At 41.1% G+C, this 21,698-nt stretch overlaps 1 protein-coding gene across 13 annotated transcripts in view; it reads left to right on the forward strand.

Annotated features, from left to right (window-relative positions):
• Map4 (microtubule associated protein 4) overlaps window positions 1-21,698 on the forward strand; it is a 142,634-nt gene that overhangs the window by 81,072 nt on the left and 39,864 nt on the right. For 9 of the 13 annotated variants that reach the window (XM_037207948.1, XM_028886882.2, XM_028886881.2 and 6 more), the window contains 6 exons: window positions 6,003-6,125; window positions 7,954-8,067; window positions 10,243-10,377; window positions 11,986-13,137; window positions 14,808-14,921; window positions 15,419-18,619. In XM_037207948.1, coding sequence (XP_037063843.1) covers window positions 6,003-6,125; window positions 7,954-8,067; window positions 10,243-10,377; window positions 11,986-13,137; window positions 14,808-14,921; window positions 15,419-18,619 — 4,839 coding nt within the window. The remainder of the gene's footprint in view (window positions 1-6,002; window positions 6,126-7,953; window positions 8,068-10,242; window positions 10,378-11,985; window positions 13,138-14,807; window positions 14,922-15,418; window positions 18,620-21,698) is intronic. The other 4 variants (XM_037207954.1, XM_037207955.1, XM_037207956.1 and 1 more) reach the window with 2 other exon arrangements.

Below are 21,698 nucleotides of genomic sequence, written 5' to 3' on the forward strand. Positions count from 1 at the left end.
GTGCTGGGATTAAAGATGTGCACCAACACTGCCTCGAAAAAAAAAACCAAGGTTTCTTTTGTTTGTTTGGTTTTTCAAGACAGGGTTTCTCTGTGTAGCTTTGCACCTTTCCTGGAACTCACTCTGTAGTCCAGGCTGGCCTTGAACCCACAGAGATCTGCCTGCCTCTGCCTCCCCAGTGCTGGGATTAAAGGCATGCGCCACCGCCGCCGCCGCCGCCGCCACCACCACCACCACCCAGCGGGGGGAAAAAAAACAAGGTTTCTAAAGGTGACTAATGATGTCCCCATCATTTCCTCATGTAAATTGAATTACTATTAACAGTTCTATTGTTCAATCTTTTACTAAAATAGGCTCTGAGTAGAGTACAATTACATTAATAAAAACAAGAAATCCAAAAGCTAGACATAATGGCTCATATATGTAATCCAGGCCAGTATTCAGGGGTTTTGTAAGAGTTTGAGACCAGCCTGGACTGTAGAGTGAGCTGCTGTCTTTAAATAAAAAAAAAAAAAAAAAAAAAAAAAAAAAAAATTAAATTTAGTCAAATGCCATTGTTCCTACAGGGGAGTTTACCTACTTAGCTGAGGAGTTTTAAGAACAGAATCTGGGTCAGCAGTATCTGCTGAAGATGTGGGAGTGAGTTTCTGCTAAAGCTGCTCATTAATAATACTGATAGCTAGAGGCTGCCTGTTTTGAACGAGGCTCCTGAGAGCTGCTTCAGGCTGTGCTGCCGTTCCCTTCTTGAAAGAAGTAGCCTAATAACCACACTTGAATGTGTCTTCTCCAGAAGATGTAAGGAAAATGTACCCTTGTATCCACTTCTCCGATTTACAACTTATCATCATACATATAGCAGAAACACATGGATACCTGTGTTTATGACATTTTGATTCATAATAGCCATAATAGTTGATCATTGACAACAAATGAATAAAGTTTGACACAAACATATACACACTGTAGAATTATTCATCCATGAAAAACAATGAAATTAAGTTTTCAGGAAATGAGTGGAACTGGAAATCATCATGTAAATAAAATAAAGTAAGTAAATAAACCAGGCTTCACAAATCATCACATGCTTTCTCTAGTGTATTTGAACTCTAGGGAAGATACATAAACAAGAAAGTAATATAGGAGGTATTTGAGAAGAGAAAGGTACAAGAGGTGATATGATGAATGAATGTGACCAAAGTATGTTGGGAATATACAAAATAATGTCACAATAAACCTATTGTTTTGTACCAAAGATGATCCACATAATTTGTTTACAGGGAGATGCAGACCTAAACAACAAAGTTAGGGGAGAAAAAAGAACAAAAATTTACGTGTGTGTGTGTGTGTGTGTGTGTGTGTGTGTGTGTGTGTGTGTTTTGTTTTGTTTTGTTTTGTTTGTGTGTACATGAGTTCATTTGTCTCAGAATGTTTCCAGGCCAGAGGTTTTTAATTCCTCTGGAACCGTAGTTACAGGTACTTACAGCCACTCCATGTGGGTGCTGGGAACAGATAATCAGGTCTGCAAGAGCAGTATGCACTCTTAACCACTGAGCCATCTCTCCAGCTCCCAGAGGGGGAAAATCTTTAAAGCAAAAAAAACCTCACAGCCAGAGATGGCTCAGAGGTTAAGAGCACTGACTCTTCTTCCAGACATCCTGAGTTCAATTCCCAGCAGCCACATGATGGTTTACAACTATCTGTAATGAAATCTGGTGCCCTCTTCCGGTCTGCAAGGTTGCTGGCAGAACACTGTATGCATAATAAATAAATTAAAAACAAAACAAAAGGGCTGGAGAGATGGCTCAGAGGATAAGAGCACTGATTGCTCTTCCAGAGGTCCTGAATATGATTCCCGGCAACCACATGGTGGCTCACAACCATCTGTAATGAGATCTGGTGCCCTCTTCTGGTCTGCAGTCATACATGCTGTATACATAATAAAGAAATAAATCCTTAAAAAACAAACAAACAAAAAGAACAAAAAAAAAAAAAACCAAAAAAACCTCACAGCCAGATGTAGTATAGAACTAAAATAAGATGGGCACTGATAAAGACATGGAAAAAAATAAAGCCAATTATGTATTGCTGTTAGAATTACACCGCTCCTCAGAACGTTCTACATGAACTTGTTACATAACCTTGCAATTCTGCTTACAGGCACATATCTTAAGAATGTAGTTTTATGTGTTCATGAGTTACTTAAGGAGCTAAAAAGTAGGACCAACCAACCCTAAGCTAAAGAGTGGATGAAAATGTGAGGTGGTCACACAATGGAGTATCATGTGGCTGTATGATTTGGAAAGAAAAGAAATTCTGAGTTACGATACAGCATAACAGAACTTTGGAATCATTACTGTAAATGAAAGAGGCCAGTTACAAAAGGCCACATATATTATCATTATATTTATATCAAATACCTGATGTAAGTCAGTCCATAGAAACAAAAAGTTGGTATCAGGCTCAAGGTAAACTCGGGCAATGGAAGGACATAGAATTTTTTTGAGAATGAAGAAAATGTTCCAAAATAAGATCTAGTACATTTCTGTCAACATACCAATCCCCCTGAATCCTGCATTTAAAAAGGATGAATTTCACTGATGTGAATTATACCTCAGTAAAGATATTATTTAAACAATGGAAATTGACAAGATGGCTCAGCAGGTAAGGGCATTGGTCGCCAAGCTTGATTGGAGTTCAATATCCAGGACCCACGTAGAGAGAACAGACTCTTGCAAGTTGTCATCTAGCCTCCACATGTTCTCACATTCTCTCTCTCACTCAGATGTGCACAAATAAATATTTAAATAAACAAAAGGAAACCATCAATCATTCCCAGATTGCCTGTACCATTTTACATCCCCCTCTTCCCTCATGGGTTTCTCTTTGTAGCCTTGGCTGTTCTGGAACTCTCTTTGTAGACCAGGCTGTCCTTGAGATCCCCTGGCCTCTGTCTCTCAAGTGCTGGGATTAAAGGTGTGCCCCATCACCACCTGGTCCATTTATATTTTTAACAGAAAGTTTCCAGGTTTCCCAAATCATTAAAATCTTCTGGTATTGTCAGACTTAGTGATCACAGCTTTTAATTTTTAGATATTTATTTATTTATTTATTTATTTATTTATTTATTTATTTATTGAGACAAGGTCTCACTATGTAATCCTGGCTGGCCTGGAATTTGATATTTAGATTGAACTCACACAGATCTGCCTGCCTCTGCCTCCTGAATGCTGGGATTAAGTGTGAGTGTTTGTATGAGAGTGCAGATAGATGCCCACAGTCTCGAGGTATCAGATATCCCAGAGTTTGAATTACCGGTGCTTGTATGTCACCCAACATGGGTGCTAGGAACCAAACTTGTATCCTCTGCGAGAACAGCAAGTACTCATAACCACTGAGTCATCTCTTCAGCCTTCACTTCACCAGTGCTTTGGTATTAAACTCACAGCCTGTACCATTCACTTATACCCTAGCTGATTATATATAGACTTTTAAAAAATATTTAATATTGTGGCTCCTCATTAGCATTTTAATTTGTATTTCCTTAGTGACTAATAATAATGAACTGCTTTCGGGGCTGGAGACATGGCTCAGAGGTTGAGAGCACTGACTGCTCTTCCAGAGCTTCTGAGTTCAATTCCCAGCAACCATATGGTGGCTCACAACCATCTGTAATGAGATCTGGTGCCCTCTTCTGGCCAGTCATACATGCTGTATAATAAATAAATAAATAAATAAATAAATAAATAAATAAATAAATAAATAAATAAGTATTTAAAAAAAGAGAAAGAAAGAAACACTTTAAAAAAAATGAACTGCTTTCCTATGTGTAATATCCATTGTATATATTTTATTGAAATGTCTATTATTAAATTGACTTTTATTTTTTTTTTTTATTATGTATACATTGTTCTGTTGTATGTTCCACAGCAGAAGACAGATCTCATTACAGATGTTGTGAGCACCATGTGTTCTGGATTGAACTCAGACTTGAAGAGCAAGCAGTGCTTTAACCTTGACATTCTCAGTTGACTTTTAATTTAACTATAATTAATTATAACCTTTTCTCTGTGTAAGCCCTTTAATAAAGGTTTATGATCTTCTAAATCGTGTGCGTGTATGTTGTGGCAGTCTGGCCTTCCCAATCCTTACTGTACCTCTTGTGTGCTGCTCTGCTTTGCTCATCAGTTTGAAATTTTGATGTGGAATTTGCACATTTTTTTCTCTGTGTATAGTGCTTTTCTTGATGCAAAAAAACATGTTTTTACATGTCTTTACATAACCTGTAGCATTTTACAAATTTTTAAGAATATAATTCTTTTTAGGTCTTTGATGTATCGGGGTTAACTTTTATAGATGGTGTAAATGAAGTATCCAGTTACTTCTGTGTTACTTGCTGAAAAGCTGTCAGGGGCTATAGAGATGAACGAGTAAAGGTTGTTCTTGCAGAGGTCCTGGGTTTGGTTCCCAGTATCCATATGTTGTCTCGTAACTAAAGTTCCAAAGACCCGATGCCCTCTTCTGACCATGCACATGCATACTCACAGGCGAAAACCACTCATACACATAAAGAAAATTTAACAGAGAAAAAAACAGCCACTTGGGAATGGTGGCCACACTTGTGATTACAGCCACATGGGAATGGTGGCCACACTTGGGACTACAGCCTTCAGGAAACAATTCCAAGGTCAAGGTTGTCTACATCCAGAACCTACAATCCACCTAGCCAGGGCCACATAGTGAAACTCTGTTTCAGTCCCCCTTAAACTCTTTACTTATGTTGGCATCTTTGATGAAACCCAAAGGATCCCCCTCATCCTTTTTTTTTTTTTTTCTTTTTTTTTTAATTAAAATCCCTGGAGACAGGGTCTCACTATGTAGTTCTGACTCTATTGGAACTTGCTATGTAGATCAGGCTGTTCTCAGACTCACCGGAATCCATCTGCTTCTGTCTCCCAAGTGCTGGGATAAGCCAGTTGACCTTTTTGGGGGTGGTGGTGGGAGTGGGGGTAGGGTTTCAAGACAGGGTTTCTCTCTAGTTTTGGACCTGTCCGGGATCTCACGTGCTGTAAACCAGGCTGGCCTTGAACTCACAGAGCTCTGCCTGGTGCCAATTGACTCTTAACAATTTTGTTTTGTTTTGTCTTTGTTTTTTTCTTTGAGTTCTTTTCCCCATAACAGCACTTGACTACTTGTTTTATGTCAGGCACAGAGTTGGAGCTTACGTATGTGGTCAGTACCAAAGGAAGCCTGTGTGCTTACACTGCCTTGGCAAATCAGGCACTATAAGCCCTGAAACTTATTTTTTCTTCAAAATTGTTTTTGGTATAATTTTTTACTTTTAACTTCTGTATAGATTATGGAATAGACAGCTTTTCAAAATACTGTTATTTTTAAATTTTATTTGCTTTGAATCTAAACTTAAATTTTAGCCTGAAAGCCAAAATTCAAGAATTGCCCTGAATCTATGGGTTAATTTGAGAATTACCTTTGTTTGTTTGTTTAAATTTTTTTTGTGTATGTGTGTCTGGGAGCAAGTGCATGGTACACATGTGGAAGTCAGTCATCAACCTCCCAGGAGTTGGTTCCTCCTTCTACCATGTGGGTCCTAGGAATCAAACTTAGGTCATCAGGCTTGATAGCAGGTATCTTTACAACTCAGCTATCTTGCTTGTCCAAGAATTACCTTAGTACTGAATCTTTCATTCTTGACTGTGGAGTACCTTTCCATTTCCTTCTAGCTTTAAAAACCATTTTTTTCTCCTTTCTGGACTCAATAGCCCACACCTCTAATCTTAGTACTCTGGGAAACAGTTGTAGGCAGATAGGGCTACCTAGTGAGAAACCTGTCTCAAAAACACACACACACACACACAAAACAACTTCCCCCCCCCAAAGATGTTTATTAGATGTGACTGTGATATATTGTTCTATTTGTAACTTGTAAATTCTAATAGATTGGAAATAGTAGTATCTTGTAACTTATTTTGTGTTTGTATCTTAAGGGTCTCCCACTGACTTCCTTGAAGAGAAAATTGCCTACCAGGAATATCAGAACAGCCAGAACTGGCCAGAAGATGCAAGCTTTTGTTTCCAGCCTCAGGGAGTGTTAGGTACTAACCAGACTGGTAAGTGCAGGCTGTGTGTGTGTGTGTGTGTGTGATTGCTAAATGTGAGCTGTGAGGTAATAGGTGACAAGGCTGTAGCTCCCACTAAGATAAAGCATTTGGGCTTCAAAATAGATCAGTAAGGCATGGCCAAAGTATAATTATTTTCTGTAGACATTCGCTTGGACTTTTATCTTTATCCTCCTTTTTCTTTCTGTGTTTGAAATAAGGTCTCATACTGTAGTCCACAGTAACAAATCTCCCATCTGTCAGCCTTTCAAAATGCTAGGATTACACGGGTAGGTCAGCCATAGCCAGCTTTATTTACCCTTTCTTCAGAAACATTTAATTCCCTGTAGTTTTTTTTTTTTTCTTTTTTAAAATAATCTTTTCAAAACCAGTTACTAATAAATTGTCTCACATTCATGTACATTAAAAGCTAAAGGTTCAGGAATCCATTAGCACCCTAATTCTTTTCACAGAAATTATTTCAGTAATAGCAGTGCTTATTTTATGCCAGAGAACTGACTCTCAAAAGTTTTCTTCTAGTCCCAAGATTTGATTTTTTTTCCCCCCAGACAGGGTTCCTTCATGGAGTTTTGATGCCTGTCCTGGATCTCGCTCTGTAGACCAGGCTGGCCTCGAACTCAAAGAGATTTGCCTGTCTCTGCCTCCCAAGTGTTGGAATTAAAGGTGTGCTACTGCGGTCTGAACCAAGATTTTATCTTGCTATGTAAGGACTGGCTGGCCTAGAACTTGGGTTAAAGCCTTCATTCACCACCATACTGATCTCAGCAAGCATTCGAAATGCGGTCTTCTTCACAATGCCCACAAGAGATACCTGTTCTTGTTCTATGAATAACCTTCTAGCTGAATTAGTTTGGTTTGGTTTTTTGGAGACAGGATCTCATTTTGTTGCTGATTTTGGCTTTGAACTTGAGAGTGTTGGGATTACAGGCATGTATCTTCATGCCCACTATACATTCTATTGTTGTTGCTTGTTTTCACTCTTTCAGGGGGCCTGCCACCCAGCTCTTAAACAAAATCATATAGGGGGGCTTATTTTTAATTATGAATATTCGGCCTTAGCTTAGCTTAGTTTCTAGCCAGCTTTCCTTAACTTACATTATCCCATCTACCTCTTGCCTCTGGGCTTTTCCCGTTCTCTTACTTCTGTAAATTGTACTCTTACTCTGTGGCTTGCTGTGTAGCTGGGTGACTGGCCCAGGAGTCCTCCTCCTTCTTTGTCTCCGAGCCCTCTCCTCCCAGATTTCTCCTTCTTTATATTTTCTGCCTGCCAGCCTCACCTGTCCTTTTTCCTGTCTTGTTATTGACCATTCAGTTCTAGATCATCAGGAGTGTTAGACAGGCACAATAACACAGCTTCACAGAGTTAAACAAGTGCAACATAAACAAAAGTAACACACCTTAAAATAATATCCTACAACATTTTATTATTTGGTTTTTAATTTTTATGTGTTTGTGTATGTGTGTTTGTGTCTCTAGCACTGAAATTATAAGCATGTACAACCATACCAGTCTTTATTTTTGTGGGTGCTGAGGATCTAACTCAGGCATTCATGTTTTTATGGCATGGAGTATTGAGTGTTCGTTCATGAGGTTTTATGTTTGCTGGCTCTCCTAGGTAATCATATTTTAAGAGAACAATGGATTATATTTTGTTATACCAAATGAATCAGTGAATATTTATTGCTTCTTTGTCATGTAGTCATGTTATTTTATTTAATTTACTATTGGCAATACAAATGTAACAAATCAATGTTAATAGGAAGTAAGAGATAATAATCTTTCTAATTGCATTCACTGTATGATTCTGTTGTTATTCTAGATCCGTTTAAGGTGCACCCTGATGATGGCCTGGCAGATCTGCTCTTTGTCTCCAGTGGACCCACAAAAGCTTCAGCATTTATGGAGCAAAGTGACCCTCTGCAAGACAGTTATGGTATGGCTTCAGCCAGATCCAGTATCTATCCTTTATTCATTGTACAAAGATCCATACAATAAATGACAAATGATAAAGTGAAAAATAAAATAAAAATTTTGGGGGATGTTCTACATAAGAAATCAGCTTAGCCTGGCTTTATCTATGTAAAGGGTATCATTAAATTCCTGATTCTCTCTTCTCCACACCTGGACTAATGTGAAATCATGAAAGATCTGTGTGTTTGTGTGTGTGTGTATGTTTTATGGCTCCAGTAGTCACTCACACACACACACACACACACACACACACACACACACACACACACACTTTAAAACACCATATTACATAGCACCTTGGACTGAAACTGAAAATGTAAGGATTTTTAGGGTCTCCCAGTGAGTGGCAAATTAGAGAATTCACATTTGGATTTTTTATAAGACCTTGAATCCTGTAATATATGGTCAGATTCTTTGTGCACATAAAAATTACTTCATAAATTTCAGTTTTTTAATATTTATTATTATTTGAGATAGTATCTCATGTATCCTAGGTTGTCCTCAGATTTGTTACGTAGCAAAGAATTACCTCTTCTACTCTTCCTGCCTCCATTACCAAGTACTGAGATGATATATGGAACCCACTGGGACCTGGCTATAAAGCATTGGATCACAGCAGCTCTTGATGCTTGCTGGGCAAGTAATCCAGCTGAGCCACAGACCTCTCCACTGATCTTTTAAATATATACAATGGAGCCAGCATTTGTTCCTTGTTTAGAGATGTTAAAAATATAGCATGGTGTTGGGGTACATTGTAAACAATCAGTAGTACCCTCATCTTGTCTGTTGGCATTTTTATGTTTTACTTGCTCTGAGTGTCTTCTGGCCACTTTCTTTTCTGTTCCCCTCCTTTGAAGTCTATGATTCTCCATTTATTTTTAGACAAAGTCTTACTGTGTTGTCTGGAGTGGGCTCACACTCATGATCCTGCACCTTTGCTGGCAGCTCAGAGTCTGGCTGTGTGCCCCCCACCCATGCTCTTGTCTTAGAAGAGTATGCCTTAGGTTCTTTTGTGTCCTCTTTGGTTTCTTTCCATTTAAATCCCTTCACATCTAGATCACCCTATTAGTCTTCTAATCAGTCTTTCTGCTCTTTTCTAGCCCAATCTAAATAGCCCACTGTACCGATCATCCTGAATTCCTGAATAGTTGTCTTTTATAAAAGACATTCTTGCCTTTAATCCCAGCACTCGGGAGGCAGAGCCAGGCGGATCTCTGTGAGTTCGAGGCCACCATGGGCTACAAAGCGAGTTCCATGAAAAGGCGCAAAGCTACACAGAGAAACCCTTTACAGGAGCATCACGTGAGCTCAGGAGTTTAAGGCTAACAGTGAGGTTCTGTTTCCTAAAAAAATAGAAAGAAAGGAAGAAAGAGAGAATTTAATAGCTGGTAATAGCTGGAACCATCTGATAGTAAGTCTCATATTATGTCTGACATAAAAGAGCATAATTCTTGTATTTGTCAACTTGCTAATAATTTATTAAGCATTTTCATAAAGGCAGATTCTAGTCTTGTTTTATGTTTGCTTGTTTTTTTTGGTTTTTCAAGACAGGGTTTCTCTGGATAGCCCTGGCTGTTCTGAAACTTGTTCTGTAGACCAGGGCTGGCCTTGAACATAGAGATATCACCTGCTTCTGCCTCCCAAGTGCTGGGATTAAAGGCGTGCACAAACCACTTCCCAGCTCTAATATTGCTTTATACGTGAATGAAGGCTCACAATAATTTGCTATCTACTATATTCCATTGAAGTTGATATTGGTAGTCTTCAGTATTTTAAATCTCTGTGACATCAGTAGGAAGTAATAAATATGTGTCCCTGGTGCTACTAGGATATAGTGTTACTCTTTGCCTGGTAACAGTTTATCTCAAACCTGACATGAGGTGTCTTAGGTATTAAGAGCACTTGCTGTTTTTGTGAAGGACCAGTTTGATATAGAAACCACGTGGGGAAGGTCGTAACTGCAGCACCAATTAAGTAAATCTTTAAAAACCAACAATTAACACAAAACTGAAGAATGCCAGACCTTCCTGTAAAACCTCTACTCTTATTGGTCCTTGGGTTTGTGTGGTCACTGATTTAAGCTGTCAAATGCCTTTCCCCCTCCATTGATGACCACATTTAAAAACTGTTTCATTAGGTATGCTTCCCGGTGACTCATTTGCTCCCATGGCTGTTGCATCTCAGGAGTGGTCTGTGGAAGCCTCAAACTCTCCATACTCAGAATCCTTGGTTTCTCCAGAAGGTAGTATAGAAACCCTACAGACGGCAGCAGGTAAATCATTAAAAGCTACTTTGTCAGTTATTGGTTATGGCACCAGTAATCACAAAGCCCCAACTTTTTTCAGCAGTTTATAGCAGATACAGACAAACTTGTCTTGTTTTCTTTGGTTTTGAGACCGAGTCTCAGTATAGATCCTGTGTAGATCAGGCTGGCCTTGAACTTTGATTATGATTGATTACATAACTGGCTTGTTGTTGTTTTGTTTTTCCAGACAGGGTTTCTCTGTGTAGCTTTGGAGTCTGCCCTGAAACTCACTGTGTAGCCCAGGCTGGCCTCAAACTCAGAGATCCACATGCCTCTGCCTCCCAAGTGCTGGGATTAAAGGCATAACTGTTCTTTTATTTAATCATGTATTTTCTCTCTTGGTCATGCCTTCTCCACATCTTCTATTCTTAGCACACTTGATGGCAGCCAAAAAACCAAGAGATAATGACTTGTCTTTTAGCATTGTTTCATTCTTTTAAATGTTGTCAAAGACAGACATCATACATTAACTCTGCAGCTTCTTAATTTATATAAATCTGATATTTATAAAATCCAAGTATTTCGTGTTTCCTAAGAAAGTAGTTTTCATAACTTTAAATTTTCTAGATGTGACTGTTTTGTCTGTTTATATGTAAGTGTACCATATGTGTGCCTGGTGCCCACAGAGACCAGAAATGGGCATCAAATCCCTTGGAACTGGAGTTATAGATGCTTGTGAGCCACCATGTGGGTGCTGGGAATAAAACCAGGAAAAACAGTCTTTGCTCTTAACTGCTGACCCATCTCTCCAGCCCAGAAAGTAAATTTTGGGGAAGGGGGGTCGTGGTTGAGACAGGGTTTCTCTGTGTAGCCAGAAAGTAATTTTTTTTATTTCATAATTTGATTTGATTTTACATATCAGCCATGGATTCCCCTGTCCTCCCTCCTCTTACTCCCCCCCCCTCCCCCAACCCACCCCCCATTCCCATCTCCTTCAGGGTAAGGACTCCCCTGGGGATTCAGCTCCAGGCAGGTCCAGTCCCCTCCTCCCAGGCTGAGCAAAGTGTCCCTGCATAGGCCCCAGGTTCCAAACAGCCAGCTCATGCACTGAGGACAGGTCCCGATCCCACTCACTGCCTGGGTGCCTCCCAAATGGTTCAAGCTAATCAACTGTCTCACTTATCCAGAGGGCTTGATCCAGTTGGGGGCTGTAAGGATTTGGTCTTTAATTATGTCATCAGCCTTCGCTGGCTTCCCAGCCTAAGAAGCAGGTGGGCCCACTGTGGGCTCTCTGTCCCCTCTCCTTTCTGCTCCTTCCTCCCGTCCAGGGACTCCTCAGCTATTGGTTCATAGTTCATGTGTTTCCACTAGTTTGGCTGTTTGTCCCTGTGCTTTTTCCAATCTTGGTGATTTTTTTTTTGTTTATTTGTTTTTATTTTATGTGCTTTGATATTTTGCCTGCGTGTATATTTGTGTAAGGTTGTTGTATCCCCTAGAATTGGAGTTGCAGACAGTTGTGAGCTGTCATGTGGGTGCTGGGAATTGAAACCAGGTCCTGTGAAAGAGCAGCCAGTGTTCTTAACCTCTGACCCACCTCTCTATTCCTGCTACATCCTAATGTTTTAATTTCCTTAGAGCGATCCAAGGAAATAGAAGTGGAATCAGTAAAAGAGCAGCTGCCAAATAAAGCATTGGAAATGATGGCCGAAGAGAAGAGTGCTGATGTGGTGCCATCTAGAAAAACAGAGGTATCTTCATCCACAGACACGACACCAGTCACAGGACCCGAAGAGGCATTTGCTAAAGATACAGAAGAAACCAGGAAACCAGATGTGATGCTGTCAGGTGTCATGCAGCCATCCAGTGAATCCGATCTGTTCCTGGCAGAGGACATGGAACAACATGTAGGAACAGAGGTGCCCCCTGTTAAGGATGTTGTATTGCCGACCGAAAATGTGTCTTTGACCAAGGATATGGCACCTCCTACAGAAACTGAAATGGTTCCAGGCAAGGATGTGACACTGCCCAAAGAAACAGAGATGACATTTGCAGTAAAAATGGACTTGGTACCACCCGAGGATATGGTACTTCCCAAAGAAACAGAGCTAACCCCAGTCAATGTCATGGTTTCCTCCTCAGCCATAGAAGTGGCACTGGCAAAGGATGCTGAGTCCTCTGTGGAAATACGTTTGGCTGAGGAGATGGACTTGTCCTCAGAAACAGAGGTGGGCTTGGCAAGGGACTCGGCACTGCCCTCAGACACCCTGATGACCTCGACAAAGGATGTAACATTGCCCTTAGAAACAGAGGGATCTCTGGCCGAAAGCGTGACTCCATCTCTGGAAAGTGAAATGACCCTGGATAAGGGTATGGCTCCACCCCCTGAAGCAAAATTGGACATGGTCAGAGATAAGACTCCACTCCCAGAATCAGAAGTGTCTCTGGACAAGGAAGTGGTTATACTTTCAGAAACAAAGGTGACTGAGATCAACAATTCGACCCCTCTTTCAGAAAAAGAGGTGGCCTCAATCAAGGACATTTCTCTGCCTCCAGAAACAGAGGCTCCCCTGGCTGAGGATGCCATTCTGCCCTTAGGAACAGGGTTGACCTTGGACAACGACGTGACTCCAGCCAAGGATGTTGCACTGCTTTCGGAAACAGAAGTAGCAGCAGCTCAAATTAAAGACAAGGAAAATGCACAGACCCAAGAACTAAGTAAAAACTCCCAGTTAGACTCTGTCCAGCATAAGGGGCAGTCAGCAGTACCTCCTTGCATGATTCTACCAGGTATGGGCTCCAGCTTTTTCTCAGTATTCTCTCTACTAAGGTATAAACTAAGGGACAGTGTCATGCCTGGTAAAATACAGCTTTACAGGTCCACTCATATTCCTCCTAATCAGTGTTCTCACCCTCTTCTTTGATGACTAGTCCCATTTTGTGCTCATCCTTGCTTTACTTCCAGACAAATGAGGCAGTAAGTAAGCTAAGATCCACAAACCACCATTACCTCATCTCCATAGTGATTTGTATCTGTGCACTGCTTCTGCCTTTCTACTGTTTTTATGGGTAAACTGTCTGTCTTCTCTGAAGTAAAGCCAACCTCTCCTCACTTGGCAACAAGTGCCATCTGCTTAAGTATCATCATTCTTGTTTTTCTTTATAACTGTTGCTGCCTTTTAAGCCTCGGCTGTCCTAATCAGCAACTGCAACTTTGCTGCTGTAGCAGTTTGGCTGCCAAAGCTGCAGCCTGAGGAGATTCTGTTCCCTCAGGCACTGACTCTTTGAAAGCTACTAAGGGAATTTAATCTAAATTTCTGTCCCTCTAAAGAACTTAAGATTCAAAGGTAGAAATGGAATTCTGCTCCTCAGAGAGGCTGAAAAGCAAGTTGCTCACCTCCTCTCCTTGCTCCTGATTCCCAAAAAGCCCTCCACCTTCTCCCAGCCCCCACTGAAAAGCCCTTCTCCCCCAGTTCCCCCATACCACTTCCTGTCAGCTAGTTGCTGCCGCAGCCTCTTGACCACGGGTGAATTTTATTTAATCAAACAAATGTAACACATCTTTGCATCACTAAACAAATGTTCCAGAGCATAAATAAAAGTAACACACCTTAAAATAATATTCTACAACAATTCTCTTTTCAGTTACTCATTAATTAATTCTCCTTTCCATTGGATCATTCTCTCTGGCTTTCAAAATCAATTCTTTGTTTGGGCTTTTTTTTTTGTTTTATTTATTTATTATTTATTTATTGGTTTTTTTATGACAGGGTTTCTCTAGCTTTGGTGCCTGTCCTGGACTAGCTCTGTAGACCAGGCTGGCCTCGAACTCACAGAGATCCACTTGCCTCTGCCTCCCGAGTGCTGGGATTAAAGGTGTGCACCACCACCGCCCGGCTTATTTTATTTTATTTACAAAGACAAAAATAGTGCTGATGTCTCATCGTGTGAGGGCACCAGCCATCAACCCTGATGAACTAAGTTTAATTACTGGGACCTCCATGGTGAATGGAGAGAACCAACTGAAGTGTTCTCTGACCTCCAAATATATACTGTGACGTGTGCTCCTCCACATAAGATAAATAAATTTAATTAATCGTTTATTTATTGTGTATTTATTTATTTTTTTGAGACAGGATTTGTCTGTGTAGTTTTGGTGCTTGTCCTGGATCTCCCTCTGTAGACCAGGCTGGCATCAAACTCACAGAGATCCTCCTTGTTCTGTCTCCTGAGTGCTGGGATTAAAGACATTTGCCACCACCAACAGGCAAAAATTAATTTAAAAAAGGAATAAAACAGGGAACCCTCTTGATGATGCCTTCCAATGCCCCTCTGGTTTTCTGTTGTTTAGTGTCCGAGAATTCCCTAAAACACATTCTCATCTCCATTTTATGGCAGATGGAAAAATAGTTGAAATACTGTTTCTCTGAAACTTACATGAATTTTACTATTACCTTTAGAACCAGTCAAAGCTGCAGATCAAAAGTCTAACTTGCAAGTAGATGAAGGTACTCTGTTAGAGAACTTAGAGCAGAAGGAAACCTCTGGCAGTCAGTCTTCTGAACTTTCTTCAGGTAAGTTGAGAATCCTTCAAATAGTTCACTTACGAGTGGTGGGATGGTGATGGACATTTTTTGTTCCTGTATTGTGTGGTGGTAATTATTAGTACAGTTTATGAAGTCAGTTTTCTTCAATACATTCCATTTCTTTAGTGTCGCTTGAGGACACTAAATTTTGATCGAGTTGACTGTTCACCGTTCTGTCAGTTCCTGAGCTTGTTATTTCAGTCTTCTCAATGTACTCTCAACTACTTTAATAAGGTGAAGATTTTTTAAATATCTTAATGTTTTATAAATATATCTGAAAAAAATAATTCTTGACTTGAGGTGATGGTCTTTGATTACCCCAGCTAAGGATGAGAAATGTTTTGGGAAAAAACATTTTACGAGCGAATGAATGAGTGAATGCTGTGAAAATAGACTACTTAAATGAGTCACTAAATAAACTTTCTTTTAGAAATGATAACAAGGAATTTGTTGTTTAGAATTTTAGCCAAGTTCATGTATTACAGGTACCCCTCCCTCACAAGGTAAACAAGTTTGCAGACCCAGTGACCGCAGGTCAGCCCGGGCCAGGCCTGCCAGGGTCCCTCCTGAGCTGCTGGAAGGTTCTCCTTCATGGACGACTCTTGATCCCAGACTGGGCCCCTACCCTTTTTCTGAGTTGGGTTTGGTCTCTGGTTCATCTTCCTGTGGTGAGCATGGGAACCAAAGGAAAAATATTCATGCTGAATTGCTAGTACCCCAGAGAGATCATGTCAGGGAGGCCAGGGATATAGAAAGCATGCCAATGATAATGAGGAAAAAGAAGAAGAAACCAAAGCAAAAGAGATATCCTCAGTCCCGAGCTGGGGGACCTTGGGACGACAATGCAGATGGGCCCAAAGATCATCCTGTTTCGCCTGGGGCCTTGAAGTCAGGTGTTGGCCCCAGCCAGCCTACTACTGTGGGCACAGAATATGGACTTGTATCCAGAGAAGTCTTGAAGCCTGACTGTGCAGAGAGTCACAGCATTACTTCATGTCCAGTACAACCTCCAGAGACTGTTGTAAATGCTCAGCTCAAGCTGAGAGTAGAGGAAGACCACAGAGGTAACCGCTCAGTGCCAGAGAACCAAGATGAGAACTTGCTACAGCAGGAGCAACACAGATCCTCAGCTCCATCACACCTGAAGCCTTTAGTGGATGCCAGCATGGCAGCGGGCCCATCCCGTTTGGAAGGATCCCCGATAGACAGTGCTGCACACAGCAAAGTTACAAGATTGGGCCAAGAGATTATGAGTAGAGTTTCAAAACCTACAACAGAAAAAGTGCTCTCAAACTTGCCCCTCCCTTCAAAGGCAGACAGTCCGTTAGAAGACTGTCGGAAGGAAGGCAATGGTGAGAGTGAAATGACTGAGCTGCAGAGGTTTCCTGACAGAGTTAAAGATGCTAAGGATGTTAGAGAAATAAATCCAGAGACATGCCCCAAGCCAAGAGACGGATCCAGCCTCTTCACTTCACAGGAGCTGAAAGACCAAGAGTTAATGCAGGCTGCTGGGCTGCAGAGCAAAAGCAGAAAGGGAAGGGGTCCTGGGAAAGTCAGAGCAGGCTCTGGGAAGTTAGGAACCAGATCTGAGGGGCCACTCCTTCTGACCAGTGAGAAGGAGGGGAGAGCTGTTCCTATGCCAAGTGAGCCAGTCCCTGAACCTGCAATAGTGAGTATTGAGACTCAGAGAAGAGGGCTAGGCTTGGATTCTTCAAAGCAACCAGAGGCTCTTACTGATCTCACTGAGGCAGTGGTGAGGGTGGCCAGGGACATAGCTGATGCTGGTGTGGGAAGCACCATACCATTGATTCCTTTGGAAACTGGGTCAAGCTGTACTCAGACTTCGTATGCTAGGACAGAAAGAAGTGCTGAGGTTAAAAATACGGGCATCAGTAACCAGAGCAAGGAAGGGAAGTGCCTTTGGGTGGATCATGAGTCAACCCCCTGGATGTCTGAAAAGACTAAAAAGAGAGTCAATGAAGGCAGAAACAAAAAGTTTAAAAATAATTATCCTGTACAGCCTAGCAAAATGGAGGGCAAGGAGGAAATCATCAGCCCACCTTGTGTAGAGAAGGAGAGTGATGACGGTAATATAGCCCATAACAAGGGGGAATTAGGGCAGGCTTTCCCTCAAATACACGCTCCTTTGTTCTCCCACACACCCACAGTGGAAGTTGCTGACTTCAAGAGTAAGAATGTTGAGTGTACTTCTGTTGAACTTGGGGCTCTTGTGGGGAATAAAACAAACGCAGGCCAAGCTTCTACTCTTACTGCTGAGCCAGCTGACAAGGTGACAGACGGGAGCTCCCAAGACCCAGTCTGGGGAGCAGGATTTGTTCCCTCAGTAGAACCTGAGGAAAACAAGACACGTGTAGCCAAGGGACACACTGCAGTGGCTGACAAACCTAATAAAAGGAGTAACGATGGGAAATGTGAAAAAGTTAAAAATAGTTCTCCTGAGAAGCACAGTTTGGAGATTAGGACAGATACAACAAAAATACATATTGCCATGGAAACCACAGGAGACTGTAGAATTGAAGGAATGGGGTATATGGATGAAAATAGAAATATTACATTTACCTCTGGGAGAGAACCATCAGGACTGAGGAAGTCAGCTCCTCCAGAGGTCATGGGATCAGCAGGCTGTGAAACACAGCCATGCCCTTCTCCTCAGGTACTAAAGGAAGATGATTCCTTGCCTGACACTTGTAGAAAAAGTGGGCAAGAGAGATTCTTAGCCCAGAATTCCAAATTATTAGTACAAGATACTTATAGCAAAGATGGAGTCCCGGGTCAAGAAACGTCCAAGGCTCCCTCTGCTGCTGTGCCCTCTGCTAGCACAGGAGTTCCTGGGACTACACAAGCCCAAGGAAAGATTAACAGTCGTGGAGATGGTTCTCTTAAGAATAAAGGTGAGCCTTCAGATTGCGGGAAGAATGCAGTAGGGATAATCCCTGAAAGGCATGAGGTAGGAGAATCTGAATTAGAGCAGCACGGGTCCTCTAAACATTCAGCACAGCTCGCCATAGAGCCAGCTAAAGGACACTTCCTTCCTGGTATGCCCTCAGAAAGCCAGAGCCTGCCAGAGGAGGTCAGAGTCCTAGAAACACATGCATATAATGGTGGTTTGCCAGCATCTTTAGTGAGCGAGGAGAAGAGAACTGAGAAAGACTCTGCCCCAGTTCAAAACCCTGACCCTTTGAGAAGTAAATCAAAGAATTTCAGTTTGTCTGAGGACCAAAATGAGAGAGAGAGAGATTCCAAGGGCTCAGATAGTTTGGATAAGAAGCTAGATACCATTCTTTTGCCTCCAGAAAATGAAAAGGATAAATTAAAAGAAGCTAGTCTATCTTGTAAAGTCACAAAATTGGAGTGTGTTGCCATGCTAACAACAGAACAGTCTGGTTTCTCATGTGGCAGTGTTGAGGGAGAAGGTAAATTAGTGGTGACTGCTTACAAGGACCCCCAAGTCCCCCAGTTGAAAGGTAATGGGATCGAAGCTCCTCAGAAGATGCTGGGGATATCTGAACGGACGGTGCTGAGTGAAAGGAAGAAGGAAGACAAAAGCAGAATGGCAGAACCAGTGAAAGGCTACATGAGACCTACGAAGTCTCGAGGACTCACCCCACATTTGCCAAAGTCTGCAAGCCAGGAGAGAGAAAAACCCAGGCTGCTCAAGTCCAGTGGTATGACCCTGCCATGGGGAAACGTGTGTGCTTTGGCTTTTTAATCAGCATCAAAAAGCAAACAGCCTGTGCCTGGGTTCCATTGCGACTCTAATCATCCTTGTAGATTATTGGTTTGTTGGCACGGAACCCTGTAACTGCTACTTACATGTTTTTCTCAGCCAACGCATGCCCTGTGTTCAGCTTGAGGGACTGGTGACTTGGTTGCATGCCTTCTTAATGCAGCCCTGTATCTTGAGAGCATTGCAGCCCTCTTTTTCTTGCATTGTATATCCTATGTGTAAAATTTAGGCAGAACAGCAATCATTATTTGGTGTAAATATTTACACCAAATAAAGTTATGAAACTTGGCTTTGTTGTTGTTTTTTAGTATGTAAATAGCTCGAGATAGTGGGAGTAAACATCCAAATTGCTTTCAGTTCAAATGAAAATGGTATGCCTTTATACTAGTAGCCCTAGCATTGGTTGGCACAGACTTCATGTTTCTGGTAGTGGGAAATGATCTCTCAAGGTACCAGGTAGGAGAAACTGGTTTGACAAGTTTTGTTGCTGTAACTACCATTGGTCAGTAGTTTGCATATGGGTTAGAGTTTGAGGCATAGCCTATGTTCACCAAACTGCTCATAAACTTCACCTATGATGGTAAAATTCCTCCTAATTTTGCCCTTTGGGATTTTAATAAGTAATTGGAGTGAGATTAAGATTAATTTTTTTCTTAAGATGTAGAGATTAATCATGTGTGCTTGCATTGCCCCCCTCCCCCAGACACATTTAGTCATGGGTTCCCTAAACCTAACTTTAAAAATAATTCCTTGCTTTTCAAGATTTTTGCAGCCAACAAACAGTGCTTTCTTAACCAGTTTGCATGATCCAGCTACTAACGAGAAATTTAAAAACAGCAACAAAAACACCAGTTGCCTGTGCCAAGTAGCTAGGTAGGTAGACTTTTGCAAAAGTTTCATCATGAGGTTGTGTTCTGCATGGTGTGGACCTGTCCTTGTGGTGAAAGTTTATGCTGGCATGAATAAGCACATGGATTGGAATACTTGTGGTGTAAGAAAGGATACACAGGCTATTTTCATCTTTCTACTTTTATAATTCTTCTCTTAGCTACTCAATTAACAAAGCAGAAAATGAAACAGAATAGCATGTAGGGAACATTCCAGAATTCTACCACATTCTTTAGTTTTATTTTCTAGGCCAATTTTTTATCATTAGTTTTATCAGTGATTAAAAGGTAACAAGTACATTTTTGGAGAACCTAGCCAGGATTTCCAAAGAAACGTTCAGTGTTTGCAGAGAATTCTAGAAATCAGGTTTGTTCTTAGTCAGAAACTGAAGAGCTCTCTAGACCCTGCCAGGTCATCCTAGACTCAGTTATGTGTTAGGAGTCACCTTGCAGAAGGGAGTGTAATGAGTATTGAGCAAAATTTATTGCTGTTTCTCTAAATTCTACCAATTGCTACCTCTGAGAACAATAGATACTTTTGAATAGTTAAAAGGTTTTATCTATTTATCTAAAGGGGGCTGGAGAGATGGCTCAGCAGTTATGAGCACTGGCTGCTTTTCCAGAGGACTTGGATTCAATTCCCAGCAACCACATGGCAGGTCACAACTGTCGGTAACTCTAGTTCCAGGGGATGGACTCCTTCACACTAGTACACAAAGAATAAAGTTGAATAAAATCTTAAAGAAGAAAAAAAAAAAAAGGTTTTATCCTGAGCTGGGCACCCTAGGTCACACCTGTAATTCCCATTTGGGAGATGAAGGTAGGAGGATCAGGAATTCAAGGCCAGTCTGGGAAACATAAGATCCTGTCAAAAAAAAGTCAAGAAATTTTCTTTATTTTTTTCCATATCTACTATTTTACTTTGTGAGTATAGTCATTTCTATAATTCCCTAAAGTTAATTAAATTTTAATTGATTAACACGTTGACAAGATACAAAGGAATAAGCATTAAAATTGTGTTTTCCTATCCATTAAACAATTTCAGTTTTTCCCTTTAGACATTTTCCAATGAAGTTATGCTTAAATAATGGCATGCGGGGCTGGAGAGATGGCTCAGCAATTGAGAGCATTGGCAGCTCTTCCCCAGGTCCTGAGTTCAATTCCCAAAAACTACATGGTGGCTTATAGCCATCTATAATGGGATCTGATGCCCTCTTCTGGCATGCAGACATACATGCAGATAGAACACCATACACATAAAATTAATCTTAAAAAAAGAATAATGACATGCATATTTCACGATATTATATATAAACAGATGTGACATGCTTAACTCACACAAACCTTTCTGTTTAAACTTGTTAGGTTTTCAACAGAGCTTTACAGCTCAGTACATGCTTATGTAGTCATACTCGTTTTTTTTTGTTGTTGTTTTTTTTTTTTTTTTTTTTTTTTTTTTTTGGTTTTTCGAGACAGGGTTTCTCTTGTGTAGCTTTGCGCCTTTCCTGGAACTCACTTGGTAGCCCAGGCTGGCCTCGAACTCACAGAGATCTGCCTGACTCTGCCTCCCGAGTGCGTCATACTTGTTTTTAAGGCAGAGTCTTACTATAGCAGTCCTGGAATTGGTGGGAATGGGGTGTCTGCAGCTGTCAGGCTGGGAAGAGGTAAGAATGCAAACTCGGTTCAGTGTGACTTAGAGCAGTTTATTGCCAGCATACTTAGACACAGTACAATGTGGAGAAAAAGTTTCCTAGTATAATATATTACCCGGTTCATAGTTACATCCAAACTCATTTCAAAGTATGTGCCATTTCTTCCAAGAATATGGGTTCTAGGGATAGGCTACCTGTATTAGCTTAAGCTTAAGGAAGGATCTGGCCTAGTTATTATGGTCATACAGTATAGGGTCATTTGACCATCATCTATCTCTGATCCTGGTTGTAGGAGCTTGGGGGAGCCCCTGATGATACAGGTAATGGTCATTTATATTACTATCCATCTCTGGTCCTGGTTGTGAGAGCTTGATATGGATGGCCTGGCCCAACAGATAATGCAGATCAGCAAGCTGTTTATCACTTCCAATTCCCAGCTTTCTGGATAGACAAACAGGTTATATGTCCTTCTCTTTGA

Source organism: Peromyscus leucopus, chromosome 7 (assembly GCF_004664715.2).
Source record: "Peromyscus leucopus breed LL Stock chromosome 7, UCI_PerLeu_2.1, whole genome shotgun sequence".
Classification (NCBI taxonomy): Eukaryota; Metazoa; Chordata; class Mammalia; order Rodentia; family Cricetidae; genus Peromyscus; species Peromyscus leucopus.